At 35.3% G+C, this 16,630-nt stretch overlaps 1 protein-coding gene across 1 annotated transcript in view; it reads left to right on the top strand.

Moving 5' to 3' along the window:
* Positions 1-16,630, top strand: part of cdkal1 (CDKAL1 threonylcarbamoyladenosine tRNA methylthiotransferase) — a 406,686-nt gene that overhangs the window by 364,127 nt on the left and 25,929 nt on the right. The window contains exon 13 of the mRNA XM_088929462.1: positions 14,833-14,916. Coding sequence (XP_088785588.1) covers positions 14,833-14,916 — 84 coding nt within the window. The remainder of the gene's footprint in view (positions 1-14,832; positions 14,917-16,630) is intronic.

Raw genomic sequence — 16,630 nt, 5'->3', positions numbered from 1 at the left:
TAAGGCATGCAATCTTCATATATAATGCATTACATGTATGATTTTGAACACTTGTTTTTAAGGATTAAAATCCCTTTTGAATTGATTCTTTGCAGGCCATATCATTCATTCTTAAAACAAAGAATTTAAAATATTGTTCACTTGTATATATTTGTTTTACTCATGCTTGAACCAGTCCCATTTACTTATCACTGTTATGTTTGTTGCAGATTGTATTACACTGGTAACTTCTAGCAAGAAATGAGCAACGATTGCAGAGTGTAATTGACAGGAAAACATAGGATTTTCACTGTATGATAGAAGCTTTAAAAAAATCAGTTTGCTTTCCTTAACCTGCTGAACTGGTTTACGGCAAACCTGCCATCATTTAGAAGTGTTAAATCATGGCCTCAATTTTAGTTTACCTTTTCTAGTTCTATAACATTTCTTTCACTATGGTCTTTATTGGCAGGATAATGAATTAGAAAGTGATCGTAAGGTTGTCATCTACTCATTCAAGTACAGATGTTGTACCAGTTAGGTACTTCTGGATAAACTGGGTGAAACTCTAAGACAGTGTTTCTCAAACTATGGAGCGCTGCGAGGTGGTACGCCATATGACCCTGGAACTTTGTTGTGTGCACTGAAAAATTGGGACGGGTTTTCATATTTTCTATTTTAATACGTGTCGAATATGCAGCCTACGTACTGCGATACAGCGCGCGCTAATACTTGAGTGGACACAAGAGCTACTATGTAGTTCTATACCATTGTATATGAATGCATGCTACGAAGGCAAGTGACCAGTTGTATTTTAAAAAAGTTATCTCCAGCAAATAGGGAGGTAAGAGAATGTGCATGATTTTGGAGCAATGCCAATGTTGTAAGCACAGGAATGCATAGAAATGTGTGCTACAAACGCTGGCAATCTTGTGGGCACAGGAAAACGTGATAGATAACAGAAAATATTTAAGAACTGTTCTAGGTTAATTGGAGAAAAATACACTGAGCGTCTCTGTGTTTCGCTCACATGCGCATGAAATAAAAACTTCTTTTAACTTTTGAGACGGACTCCTGAAACAGAAACGGGGCAAGCTTGCTGATTGCTAAAGCAGGTAAACCCCATACTATTTTTGAAGAACCTTATTTACCGTTGGCAAAAGAGCTGACATGTATTATGTGTGGAGAAAAAGCTGCCAAACAGCTCAACCTGCTGCCCCCTCTGAAAGACACAGCCACTCATAGAATTATTGATATGGCAGATGATATCAAAAGTATGCTGATAGAGCGCGTTAAGATGAGCAGATGCTTTTCACTGCAATTAGATCAGTCTGTAAGATGTCGTCGATTTGGCCAATTTGCTCGTTTGCATTAGATACAAGTTTGAGGGTATGGCCCATGAGGTCTTTCTGTTCTGTCAGCCGCTACCAACAGGAACTACAGGAGAGCACATATTTCAGCTTCTGAATGAATGTATCGAAGAGAATGGCATCAACTGGATAAAATGCGTCGGAGTTTGTACAGACGGTGTTAGAGCAATAACAAGCCGACACAGCGGTGTAGTTGCACAAATTAGATAAGTTGCTCCAGAACTGAATGGACGCATTGCAACATCCTACGCAAGACCTTTGCCGTCAAGAAAATGCCTGATGATTTAAAATCTGTTAGACTCTGTTGTGAATTGTATCAAGGCTCAAAAAATGAATTCACATCTGCTTTGCTCGACTAAACAGGCTCACCCCTCTCACTGAAATGGTGATTTTTTATTGTTTATTTTTAATTGTTGTTGTTCCTGTTTTTTTCTGTAAAGCGATTTGAGAAGCCACCTTTAAAGGTGCTATATCAAATAAAGTTTATTATTATAATATTTATTATATGTGTATGTGAGTGTGTGCGCGCACGGGCGCTCATGTTGGTCATTGAGAATTTCTGGGGTTTCTATGAGAAGATGACTTGTAGGTGGTACTTGGATGCTTTGGTTTGATCAGAGGTGGTACTTAGTTCAAGCAGGAATATGACTGTCTTTGAACAATAATGCTTACAAATCCAATAAACTTTAATTTATGAAGTTATGCAAAATATGTTTTGGAACTACATACTGCTTGTACCCAGATAAGGTAGCATGATGTGTGTCACAAGTATAGTTTATATTAAAATTACCCACATCTTGTCTTTTGGTTCTACAGCACAGTAGTCATTTGCTAATTATGGTGAAGTCCCATCACATGATCAGAGGCCTGAAAAACCACTCATAGGAAATGCAAAGCCATTCAGTTGTCTTAAATTCTGACAAACCTGGTGTTGAGACACTTATAGCAGTTATACAGTATGTAGCAATCATACTCAAAAACCTTTTATTGTATGTGAAATTGAACGTGACTATTACTCTCATTGCTCCTCATGGTGCCTGTCCTTATTGATCCATGCAGATTGAATTTGTTTCTAATGGGAAAGGTCTATAGGATTTTTTAAAGGCACTAGAACATGAAGCCTGTGACCTCTGGAGTCACTAGTTTGTCTCCATCTTAGGGCATTACACTGAGAAGTCATTTTAATCAGGTTTCTCTTCATGCCCAAGTGAATTTCACAAATGTTGTTTCAAGCTAGTATGGAGCACATTGGCTACCCAAATCACAAAGCACAGAATCTTCTCTCAGGGGGATGAATATCTTACATTTACATATACAGAGATCATTCTGATAGTCTGCATGCATGTAGGAACACTTCTTATATTTAAGACCAATTCCTACTATAAAAGGTCTCCCAGCACTGCTGGGTAGTTGCTTTGTGCTAGAAGTAGATGAGAGCTTATTAGAATTAATCAGCTGGATTTGTGTGGTGTAAGTGTGATCTCCTTGCAGATTGCAAGATGCAGATTTAATGCTTTGATTATTTTATCTGGTCACTTACCTGTGTCCAGTGACAAATTTCCATAATGCTGAGCCCTTTTTGAATGTAAGCCAGATCTCTCTTTACTCTTGCGTACATGGCTCTTACAGGTATGTGTGTTCCGTCAAATTCTTGTCTATGTATAAGAAACACATGGAACAACTTATTTGTTATATTTTTTATCTTGTTCTGATTCACCAGAACTGACCAAGAGCCTTTAAAAATTATTTATAACAGGTTAGTTTGGATTTTACTTTAGAACATATAAGATGGAGTCTTTGTTATCAAAGAATGATAATTTCAGTACAAATTGGCTTTTTTTTTCTTGTCTCACCTTCATAACTGCTAGGAAAATAAGTGTGAGTAACATTTCTCAGTTTATAATTACACAACCGCCCCCATTGTGCTGATTCCTAATGCCAGAATAAATTAAAAAGGAAAGTCCCTCCTGAGAAAAGCAATAGTATTTCATTTTGTAGGCTGAATGTATCTAAAAAAGGTTATGATTACATTAGCTTGAAACCAGATCAGAATGCACGATCCCACTGTAATTGCAGAGGGTCATTTGCTGCTCAGCACTGTAGTAATTAGTCACAGGGTTGGAGTGGGTCTTTTCCAGTTAAAATAGCAGAAGAAATATCTGGGATTAAAACATTTATGATCATCTGTATCTCATTTGAATATTCCAATCTCATCAGCAAAACAGGGGACATTATTGATTTGTGTTTGCTAGAATTTATGTTGGATTAATTCTATCATTTGTGTAACCATACTACCTGCACAGAATATTACATCCTTTGAATGCTTGGCTTTTAACACTAAAGCTTGATTTTTCCTCTTCCTTTTCTTTTGGTTTTGGTTTACTGTCCAATGAAACTAAACCCCCAAACTGAAATCTTATTGATTTCAATATACAGTGCATATTATTCAACTACATTTAATTTCCTAGCTGATCAGGATTGTTTTGGCTTTACTCAATATGTCAAATTCCCAACATGTAAGCATAACGATATATTAGATTTAATTAGTTCTTCTGGCCTTGGCACTTCCAGTCTCCAAACATTTGAACTGGGGATCTCTGATAACAAGGCTGTCTTACTAGACCTGGCAGCCCCTCCACCTCCCACTAAGAGTAAACAAGCAACGACCTTTCATAGAACTGTAGAGAATGCAACTAGTTTGGTGGAGATCACAAAAAACTTCACTTAATGTAGCTCAGCCTGTTTTATTTGAGAATTCTGTTACTCTTTCCAATGACACCCTAACACAAGCTATCAAAAGTCTGCAAAATCTTGCCTTATTTGTTTTGCTCAGTCTTTCCCTGGTAGTTAGTTCACAGAGTGAAATGCATTCTGTGAAGGTAATTCTACAGTCCATTTATCCAGTATTAATAAAATGTTTGAGTCACCCAGAAGTCTTTTTCCCAGAAGGGCTTAAACACCTGTTTTTCCTTAGCTCTCTTGGAAGTTTTATTCTCAACTTTGATTTTTCTGTTTTTGCAGTTCATATTTTGAAGAATGATTGCTTGACCAGCCTTTTGCATTAAAGCTTTGAGTCTTTTGTTAAAAAAAACTTAATATAGTCCATAGCCTAATATATAATAATTACAAAATGAAGCAGTCTACACCCATTCACAGTTTTAAATCTTTTGTGCTTATGGCATTCTGTTGTGCATTTTATAGTTATTACTTAAAATGATAAAGGAAGACCTATAGTAGCAGTTAATTGTATGTGGGGTTTTCTTTTCAGTAAGGACCTCTGAATACAGTCATAATGTCATTTTAGCAAAACTTAAGAACAAACAAAAAAAGAAAATGTACATTAATATACATAACAAAATACAAAAATATGCATTAGAAACTATGTAAAAAGATTTATGCTAAACTAATAACAGACTTTCAGATGAGTTTATTACTTTACTTAAGTACGGTTTACACAGTTTCTTTACTTCTGTCAACTGATGAGAGATACATTTTAAGATCCTTGTTTTTATTGCAGTGATTTTTGATGTAATCTCACATTCCTTGTTCAAGCTGGATGGCAGTGAAGTAAATAAAATCACTGAAAGTAAAGTAAAGTGCCTTACAGGGAGGTCATTGTAGGCCCCTTCACTGTCCAGCCACAGTACATTAACCAGGGTTTGCATTTGCAAACAAAGGACATATAATATTATGAAGAAGTTTCCTATTCAGAATCCATTCCTAACAACTAAGACTGTAGTGTCATGCATATAAATAATATTCTTATAAACAATAGCATGTGCCAAATAATTGGGTTATCACATGGTTTTCTTCTCTGTTTCAGACACTCTTTTCATAGTTTTATCATTGCAGCAATATCTAAAGTGTGAGTAAATCCCTTCCCTGGTATATTTGATTTTTTTTTCTGGTCTTGGTATTATTCTTATGGACCTTTCTACCACTTGGATCAATGGTGTCAGGGGAACAATAGAGGCTTGGAGCGCTGCAGATGATCCAGTCAATTTCTTGTTGCACAGTGATACTACTGTAGCCGTCTAATTGTTGCTTGGGGTAAGCAATATATACCAGCTCAAGAATGCAGTGTATAATATAATAGTTTGAAGCCAGATATTTGTTTGCATTTGTGTACATGAAATCTGACCAATTTTATCACAATTGTTAACAGTATAATGATACAACGCAGATCCGTCTGCATAAAGTGGCATTTTCAATAGTAATTATTTTTAGTCAGCACATTTTACCTTATTAAAACACTGTTATTTCATTCAGTGTCATTTCTCCTCAAACCTGTGATGAGCTGCCATATGTCAAAGGAAAAGGCTTTTTTCACATCTTTGCCATGAAATGTGGTACAGCAAATAAACGTAATTTGACGAAATAGTATTTTACTTAAGACACAGCTGTGCATGTTCCATTCTTCCTTGTGGTATGATCCTAGTATTGTTTAATTTGTACCATAAGGCATCGTAATCATCTTATACATGTCAGCAGTCACTGTGGCTGTTTTTGTTTAGATCAACAAACCTGTTGACATAATTACCATGCTTTTAATCATTTAAGACCGTGCTTTGACCATAATCTTACACTGCAAGCCACAAATGTCATTGGTCTAACTGAAACAAATTAATTACATTTAATTTGTTGTTCTTAAAGCGACTGGTTCAGCAATGCTTTTGCAGGGTTTCTCACGGTTTTGACTGGCTAAGCTCCTCAGCATTAGTTTTTGAGCTAAAGCAGAGCTACTATGCCTTCGTGGTAAAGTAGGACAACAATACACCAAATGCACAGCTACAGTATTTGGTATTTTGATTTTTCTAATGGCAGCGATATACAAATCATAATGAAAAGGCTGAGAACAAATCTTAATACATTAGATTTTATTGTTGCAAGTCTGGCATATTCATTCAGAATAAAGTAACTAGGGCTTAACAAGTGGCTCAATCAATGAAGGTACGTACAGTACCTGAAGCCCAGGCTGAGCTCTATAGTCTATATGTACTACTACAAGCCTGGTGGTTCGAAAGTGGTAGAGTTCTGGCTGGTTTGGATGTACTTGAGCTGGGTGTGGTATCCTCAGCTTGCAAGTGTGTCACTGACTGCTGGAAATTGCCAGATGTCAGTGACATCAGTATTGTTAGTGAAAGCCATTTCACTCCTCCAGTTGATCCTTTCCTTCCTTTAAGGCACTGTATAGATTGCAGTATGTCAGATAGCAGGCAGTATGACAGCAGGTGTTTCTTAGAGGAGCCCTTGTTCCCCCTGTGCTGGGCAGTGTAGCAGTGAGGGTGTTTTTTTGAATGTTTTGTCTTTTTAGTTGTACTGTCTCTACAGCACTGGTGACCCATCCAGGGCATATCCTGCCTAGCTCCCCTTGCTTGCTGTGAGGCTCTGGCTCCTCCACAACAGTGTATAGGATAAACCAGATAGAAAATGGATGGATGTCCTTCCAGCCAAATATTTACATTCTATACACTTTGCTTTTAAGATTTTGTCCTAGAAGCCATTACCACATTTACTGTGCTGTTACACATTAGAGGGTCATATGCGTTTTGATTTTTTTGTTCTACTTTTATTTTTAGCTAGCTGAATGATTCTCAGCAGCAGAAAAAATGGATATGTTCATTTGAACACTATTAATATAGTAGAGAAGTACTGTAGCTATGTTTAGAAACTCTGTATTTTTTGTAAACTAATCTGTTTTGTTCATCCAAAGCCATTCCTGCCTATAAAAGGAGTGCTGGGGAAAGAGGAAGTCAGAAATTAAATGTTTTGAACAACAATTTTGTTGGGTTTTTTTTAAATGGTGATAAAGCCATATAAATTATAATAAAAAATATAAAATTGCACTGACTTCTGCAGAGCAGCAGAAATAACTATTTACACCCTTTCTTTCAAATCATTGCGTACTTTAGAAATTATGAGTGTTCAGTTATCTTAGAAGAGATATGGCTGTGAAGTATGTTGATCAACCATTATTAATTAATACACTTAATAAAATAGTCCATATCAGTCTTGGAGATGAGCAGTACCATTTGTCCTCAACCACATGTTATATCTATATCATTGTGCCCTGAGTATGGAAAGATACCTTAATTAGGGTTCATCTGTGCAGTATAACTATGTCCAGTGAAATAGGAGCATATACAGTATGCATCCTGCAAGTATCACCTTCCAGGATATTTTCACTTTCTAGTGTTGTTAAAATCTAGACATTAAATAATATTCAAATCCCCCAAATTCATAGCAATTGCTTGCTTTTAAAATACACCATAACCCTGAATGGTATCCCTTATATATCCCCAATGTTATGCATAGTATGTGTACAGAAACACTTAGAAATACAATTCTTTGCACAAATTCCATTGTGATTATTTCTCAAGTCAACACAGCTTTTAATAATTCAGTCAAAAGATAAGAAAGCCTTGAGCAGTTCCCTAACTGTACGCTCACAGAAGAGCAAGTTGCCTTAAGGTTTCAAATAAATTTTCCTTGAGTTATAACATTATTTAACTCTTCCCTTCCATGTCCAGCAGTTACCTTAGTAACAGTATTGCCTTAATGGGCTTTCCCTCCCTCTGCATACAGGAGAAATATTGATGCTGATGAAGATCTTTGATAAATTTCCCATTGTGTCTACTGTCCCTAAAAATCAGGTTTACATATCACATACTTTTCACAAGACAACCATTGGCACCAGCCCAGGAGAAAGGAAGACAATGCTCACTCAGACTCTCATTACTTTGTTTTGAAGTCATCACCTTTTTTTCATATCATGGTCCTAGAATGAAAATAAAAATACAGTTGACTCGCAACTTATGCACTCTCAGCTTATGCTGTCGGCTCCGGCAAATAAAATATCTTTATAAAATGCTTTATTCTTTGAAAAATTCATCAAGGACACCTACAAGATCTAGTTAGTGAGCTGATACAGTCATCTTAATTACCTTTATTTACTGTTTTTATGCTTATATTTAATATCTTGTATTACCATGAGAGGTTTAGTAGGGTTTTTTATAAGGGTAATAGGGTAAATTTGACTATACATGAATTTGGCTTTACGCGCTACTCAAAATCTTTAACCCTTGCATAGTCAAGTGTACTTCTTGTTGGCTGGAGGACTGGCGGAACCCTCCAGTCTAGCAGAGTCTAGCAGACTAGCAGGCACCCACTGGGTGTACAGTAAAAGGCAAGGGAGGAGTACCTGGAGTGCAGTAAACTGAGAGTACCCAAGGCAATTCCACCCCTCCTCTGTGATGCCCAGATGTGCATCATTCATCTTTGATCATTCAGAGTGCAACTAGCCATTATCAGCTGGTAGCAGTGATTTGTACCAGTAACCTCCAGGCTCTAGGGCCATCCTTTGCTACCAAGAGTTATTACCATGTTAGCCACTGCTGCATCCTTTTGGGCATGCTTTTCTTCTTGTTTTTTCTTTAAACTGATTTGGTTGCAGTGGTTTCCATTACCTTGCAAAGGTGTAATTGCTTTGTCTTTTTGTTTGATTTTTTTCCTACAAAAAAGGATTTGTTGGATGCTTTGGCTTTAGAGAGAGATAGACTATGTCTTCTTGTAAAAGGGAATCATAAAGCTTAGATGCGGTAGTATTCCTGGATACAGTACATCTAATGTATGACTGAAATAATTCCTCATCACAGCTGAGCATGGTTTTGTCATAAAACAAATCTTATCATGAAGTTAAGAATTCCATATTTTTCATCCACTTTAGTTACTGTACATGAGATGTAGTTGAGAATTCAGCTAAAACCTTTATAAAGATTTGCAATTACAAATGGTGTTACATATTCCTTTAATGGAGATTTGGAATTTAGCATTATTTGTAATGTTCCACAAGCCTTAACATTATGTTTTGCAATACTGAATGAAATACTCCTATACTCGTATGTATTGTATGAAATTTGTGTATACATATCCTATCGTTCACCTTTTCCATTTGGAAAAATTGTCACATGTCATGTTAGGACCTTCACATTTATCTTAGAACATTCTGTTTGCACATACTGAATGGCATGAATTTATCTCGTATTCCTAGCCTTTAGACTAAGGTCTCTTAAGTAGTGCCATATCCTTTAGTAATATTTCATAAGACACACCACATACTGATTTTAAATATGGAATTCCCAGGGAAACTGGTATACAGTATGCCTCAAACGTCGAATTAATGTAATACAGCTTCCAGTATATTTCACTTTGAATTACAAAGTTCTGTAAAATAACTTAAAGATTATATTGAAGGAACAAATATATATTTAGAAAATAAGTGTTTGTGTAATTTTCTTTTGCCCCTGTAGAGATGTCTGATACATGTTGTCAATTTAAAAATGTTATTTTATAGTTGCAAGACAAATCTTCATAATAACAAGTGAATACAAGGTTTAATTTGAAATTAATAATACCATTAGTTGAAATTGTATCAGCTTTCTATAGTCTGTTTGCATACATATCCTGCAGTGACAGATTACCTGGCAGAGTTAAAAGGAGAAAAACAGTGGTGGTGCCAGTGGCTTGAAGTACTGTTCTTTCTGTTTCCTGTGTTGCACCTATTTCTTCTTTAGTAAGGAGACACAGGAGGAATGAGCTTTATTTAATAAGCAAGGCCACTAGGAAAGTTACAAAGGGATTTCTTCCACTGCTGTGTTGTACAAATGAGATGGGGATCTTTTTCTTCAAGTTGCCTTTTTCGTCTCTCAGTTAAAAACATCCTGATGAGGAGGAACTAAACAAAATAAAAAAAGCTTTTACTTTGCAAGTGATTTAGCAATGCATATTACATTAGTAGTGATTTTAAAAGGCCATATGTTACTTCAATTCAAATAAGGTGAAAGAAATCTAAATTTAAAGATCTGTTTAATCTTGAGATACATCCCCTTATTTTTTAAGTGTTCCTCTTTATCAAAAAGAAAACTATAGAAATTCTTAACAAATACCTTTCACCTACAACGGTGGTCATAACTAATTGCATAGCCTAAACCTGAATAGGCACTAATGTGGGACTTGTACTGTACAAGAAGAAACACATGTAGTACTTGAGCGCTTCACTTAACTTTTATATGCCTTTATTATTCTTTTTCTGTTTTATTTTAAACAAAAATGACCTTTTTGTTTGTCCTTCCCTACATAATCTCAGATAAATCTGATATTAAAAGTGAAAATACATCAAAATAGTTTCATAAGAAATCTCAAACTATTCATTATTTTTTTAATGGTGGACCAATATTGTTTATATATGAGTGGGGTAACTAACATACAGTGTAAACTCATGAAATCCATGTTAATTAAAGATATCAGTTCAAAGGAAGCAAACATAGAAAATGTAAAAAATATGACTTTTCTTAAATTCCTAAACAACTTCATTGTGTTGCCATCTTTGTTCTGCTATCACAACAACAAATGTAATTTCTGCAATTTAAAAACTAAAGCACAATTATATGCTAATTTGTAAACCATCTAAGTGCATTCATACCTTCCACACCTTAAGATATATAATAAAAAAAGACACTTCACTTCCTTAAATTTCATATTTTGTCTTTTTTTGCCCTAATTGTTTTTGCAAACTTAATAACAGTTCTGTATTTTAATTAATTTAAGGATGTTTAAATCTTGAAAACATTCAATGAACTGTTAAATTGCAAGCTGTGATATATTTGTACATTACACAGTTATCTGTTGTATATAACTTGTAAAATGCATTATTGTCTCCCCTTAGTAATAAATACAGGGATGTCAACTTAGTGTATTAAGTCATTCTAGTTGGAACTAATTTCATCTATGTACTCATCCAAGTCCAGGTTGTAAAATCAATTCTCTTTGAGTGAGATACAGGACACTCCCTGCCTTTGAGTATAAGCTCTCCAGTAATGAAGGACATATTCTTACATCTCTCACCTTTGTTTTTAAAGAGCTTCTTTAACCTTGTTTCACAGGTCAATATATTTCTGTAGTCATTTAGCCTCAGCAGTAGTTTTATTTCATTTAATCATGATGATAGATTTGAACCTGAGTTGCCCGGATGAGAAATCATTTGAATGGCTGTAATCTCTGCCAGTTCAGAGTAAATTCTTAATGTTCATTGACTTTTGTTTTAGATGCCCACTCTTAGACCTCAAAATTAACATTTTATTCTTTTCAGACAGTATTGAATATCTTGTTTGTATTAATTTTCAAAGCTAAACTGATGGTATGAAGAAGCCTCATATCACCGCCACAAACAAAGGAGTGATTTTTGGCTTTTTTGCTGTTTTTTTAGTTGTATTTGTAAATATACAGTATACATCCAAGAAAAGTGTTTGAGATTGTATTGGTAAATATGTGTTGTACAGTACAGTCTTTACACATTCAGTACCCGCAAATTAAATATACAAATTTGTTTTTTTTTCTTTAACATGTCCCTTGTCCTGCACAGGTCATTGCTATATTACCTTGATCTTAAATTCAGTCACTCAAAAACTCAATTATCAGTCCAACACCTTTCTTTATCTTTTCTCAGCTCATAGAATTTCGTGATCACTAGATGATTTCATTAGCACCATACACTTTTACCGTAGAAAATTTATCGCTTTACATAGTATGTTGTTCTTTAGCTCAAGATTTTGGGGGATGAAAAAATAAGAGTTGAAAATGTACTTTTTTATTGGGATATCCAGATCAAATTTCAGTTATGTCTATATGATTTGCTTTTTCATTCTGTTTCAGTTTATCAAGCATTCTCCTATGCATTCTTGTTTTTGCGTAGAGAGCTTTCTGGTCTGAAAGGTCTATGCTGCTAGAATGACTTCAGAAGACATTTGTTAAGTGTGGACAATTGGAAGTATGTCTATTGTGGTCCAGATGAAGTCTGTGATGCTTCACTGCAGGGGGTATAAAAAAGAAACTTGCAACCAACTGTGCCTCCCATGCAGGTGCATTATATTGTACTTGCAGTTTACATTCCAGTGTTGTTTTAATTTTAATTCATAGGGGAATATGGGTTCACCTGCAGCAGAATCACAACATGGAAATCGGCAGCAATAACAGGGTGATCTGAACAGTGGTTTGCTTGTGCTTATGGATAGATTGTTATATATCTGTAATTGTTCTGTAACTAAAACTTATATGGTAGGGTATTAATAATTAAGAAATGAAACCACAGAAAAATACAATTGATTTAGTGCTCCAGTAGCTAAAGCACAACAAGGGGAATATCAGACCTGCTTTACTTAAAATTTATGAAAAATGTTATGGTATTGTGAACTTGCCAAGGAAATGCTGTTAACTTTTAAATGTCTGTATCGGGATTCTTTCTACTCTGTGAGACCTGGAGTGTGGTCTCTGATTGTTGTTCTTTGCAATAGAAAAAGAGCTCTGAGGCTTTAGTGGGATTTTGAAGAAGAACAGCAGGATTTACATCAAGGCTCAAAGTATATTGAAAGAATCAAAGTTCTGTAGCTTTCCCAGACAAAGATGTTTCTAAGCCAGTAGTAATAAGATTGTATATACTTTGTAATGTTATCAATTTTCAGATTGTGTATTTTATGGATGTTATTTTTGCTGCAGATTTTGCCAATTTCAATAATTTTATATTTGCAAAACAGTTATTAATGAACAGGTAACGGGTTTATTCCATGCTGAAAAGAAAAGAAAGGAAACACAATGTTTCAGCTGTGGAGCCTTCTTCACGTGGCTGTACAAACGTTGTGCTTCCTTTCTTTTCAGCATGGAATAAACCCGTTACCTGTTCCTTTGTAGTCTACGCAGGCTGACGCAGCTACCTACTTGAATTAAGTAATGAAGGTTGTTCCAATTATGTAATTTCCCAATCAATTCAGAACCTTTAGTTAACGATGTGTAACTGTTCCACTGAACTTTTCGTCTGGAACAAAATGTGAGCAAGTGAGATGAGAGTGTTGCACAAATACACTCTTTACATGGAGTTTATTAAGTTTGTTTCATAATTTTGCCTTCAAGTCGTCAGTTTTTAAATTGATCTTTTCAGTTCTTTTTATGCTATTTTAGTATAATCTGTTAAAAGAACCCCAGAAAATGTCAAAGATAATCCTAGAAATAAGGGATTGATTTTACTGTATTTCTGGCTGTTCAGAGTGTTTTTAATTCTGGACTTATTGGGCAGTAAGCTTAAACAGGTACCATTTAGGCATTTTTCATTTGGGGGTTTTAGTTTGTACTCTGTGTTGGATTTGTTATGTTACTATAAAATAATAAAAAAAAGATAATTCACAACAGGCAATCGTTTAGAACTTATGTTACAGGATATCAAATGTGTATGCATGTTAAGGGCAACAGGTAACATGCCAATGAAGTAAAGTATTTGTGCAGAGCAGTTAGATAAGTGAAAATCTTTAAAGGGGTTAAGGTTGCAAAGATTTTTTTTAATTACTGAAGAATAACATGCAAGATTATGTATGTAAATGTGTGATTGCATTACATAACTTTCTTGGAGATTTCTTGAGGATAATTATTTTTCCTCTTCACTCTTTAACTACAGTTCTAAAACAATTATTGACGCAAATAATACATAGCATGTAGGTCTACTGTAGGTTCTCTTAGAGTAAAGGTTAATTAAAATAAATGAACTTACGTTTTTAAATGTTTAACATTTAAATGCTATCATTCATGTAAAAATGTAATCTGAAAAAAACACTGGACATGTTTATGTGATTTTTGTATTTTATAAATATGTTATTTTAAAAAGTCATGCAATATACAAATAAACTAGAAACTAGGCAAACTCAAAGAAACTAGACTCTAGACTAAATACTAGACACTAGTCAGAAAATTGTGAAAGCCTTTTGCATAAGAGCAAAATCTCTAAATAGATCAACAATCTCTAGATAAATAAACAAATAAGAGATAAACAATCTCTAACCAAAATACAAGAAACTAAAAAGAATTGCTTATTATTATTATTATTATTATATAATTGAAATAGAAACCTGAAGAAATAAAGTGATTTTTGTTTTATGTGAATAACATAAAAGCTCAAACTCAATGCATATCTCTAAGATACCTGCCAGACTGACTGATCGTTGATATTCTTTTCCATTTCCCTGTTTTTTCTGCCTCTTACAAGCACTTCAATGTGAACATTGCACAGCCGACTGTAAGCACTTGGCACAATATAAAAAGATTATTAGTAGCAATATAATTGGAATCAGTTATGGCGAGGTTGAGTCTATATGTCACCCATTTTTACAAGATAATAAAAAGTGCTTTTATATAGCCATGCCCGGAAGGTATGCATAAAAAAGGTCTAAGTGATAAAGCTATCTAAGAGTTATTGACTGCAAATAGTACAGACGCTGGGTTTATTCCAGCTTTCCATATGGGCATCTCAGTGCTTACCCAGGTTTTCTGATTGCTGATTGTTCTCGTTTATCTATCAAAAAGAAATTTTAGGAACTTGTCGAAACCAACAGAGTTAGTATAAAAACCTCAATTTGCCACTTTCTCTCTCTTTCTGCCTCTCCAGATTGGGCAGAGACAACACGTTTTGGTCACGGAAGAGTCCTTTGATGGCCAGTATTATGTTGCTCACAATAAATTTTATGAGCAGGTAAGTAACAGCATTCTGACAACCTCTTATTATTAAGAAAATTCTATTAAAGTGAAAAGTGCCTGTTTACTTTAAAAAGGTCTAGCCTTATATTAAAGTTTGTTTGCATTTCTTTGATGTTATAATAAAGACATTTACTGTCCAATACTCATGCATTTAACAGAAATGTTGTGTGAGTGGTTAGGCAAACAATAAATTAAGCAAAGATTTTCTGAATTAGTTTAGAATAATCTTCCTTATAGAGTTGGCAAGGTCATTGTATGTTCTGTTTCCACAAAAAGTATTATTAAAATAAAATTTAACTGAAAAAAAAACCAACATGTTCAGGCATAAAGGATTTCAAGAACAAATTGGCCTAGCTGTACGTTTCCTATTTTCAGGCAATTTTTCAATTCTAAAATGAGTAGAACTAATGCATAGACTCCACCACAATATCCAATAACTTGGGAAATAGGCTTAATACAACTGAATACAACTTGTTCCTTTGCAGACTACGCATGCTGACGCAGCTACCCACCTGAACTACTTAATACAACTGAATCCTTTATGTTATTTAAACATTAAATATAAGATCAGAACTTGTCAGCATTCAGGATAGTTGTTTTAAAGAATGGTTTGCAAATATTGCTTATTATAATAATTGTAATTATATAAATAATAATTGCTTACACTTATATAGCGCTTTTCTGGACACTCCACTCAAAGAGCTTTACAGGTAATGGGGACTCCCCTCCACCACCACCAATGTGCAGCCCCACCTCGATGATGCGACGGCAGCCATAGTGCGCCAGAACGCTCACCACACATCACCTATCAGTGGGGAGGAGAGCAGAGTAATGAAGCCAATTCATAGATGGGGATTATTAGGAGGCCATGATTAGTAAGGGCGAATGGGAAATTTGGCCAGGATGCCGGGGTTACACCTCTACTCTTTTCGAGAGACACCCTGGGATTTTTAATGACCACAGAGAGTCAGGACCTCGGTTTTATGTCTCATCCGAAGGACAGCGCCTGTTTACAGTATAGAGTCCCCGTCACTATACTGGGGCATTAGGACCCACATGGACCGCAGGGTGAGCGCCCCCTGCTGGCCCCACTAACACCTTTTCCAGCAGCAGCTTAGTTTCTCCCAGGAGGTCTCCCATCCAGGTACTGACCAGGCTCACACCTGCTTAGCTTCAGTGGGTTGCCAGTTGTGAGTTGCAGGTTGATATGGCTGCTGGCATAATTATGAATCAGTTTACTGATAGGTGTGTGAACAAACTTCAAAAACTCTGACTCATGAGAAGCTCATAACATAAAACTCTTCGAAGTATGACCCGAGGGAAACTCCTGCCTACAAGTGTCGTTCAATGGTCTTCTCATGAGACAGATGTTAATTAATTTTTCTTAGCAATCTGTTTCTCAAGTCTTTAATACCTGCATCATGGCAGAAATGAGTTTGATGGCCTAACCATGGCAAGCTATATCTGGTATTTTAAACACAATGCCCTCATATTTATAGTCATATAACCTACATACTGTATGTGTAAATTATAGTGCACATTTACTGATTATTTGTAGATACTTTATACAGTATACTGTATATTCAGTATGAAGTATAGGCTGTATAAACCATCAGGTTTTATTGCAAAAGTTGATATTTTAAAATACATAGTCTGTACAGCAAGATACTGTATATGAGATCTGAATATATTCCTCCAGGGGTCACTCG

This window comes from Atractosteus spatula, chromosome 12 (genome assembly GCF_055471065.1).
Source record: "Atractosteus spatula isolate fAtrSpa1 chromosome 12, fAtrSpa1.hap1, whole genome shotgun sequence".
NCBI classification, from domain to species: domain Eukaryota; kingdom Metazoa; phylum Chordata; class Actinopteri; order Semionotiformes; family Lepisosteidae; genus Atractosteus; species Atractosteus spatula.
The sequence above is the reverse complement of the archived record's forward strand: the minus strand, read 5'-3'. Positions and strand labels throughout refer to the sequence as shown.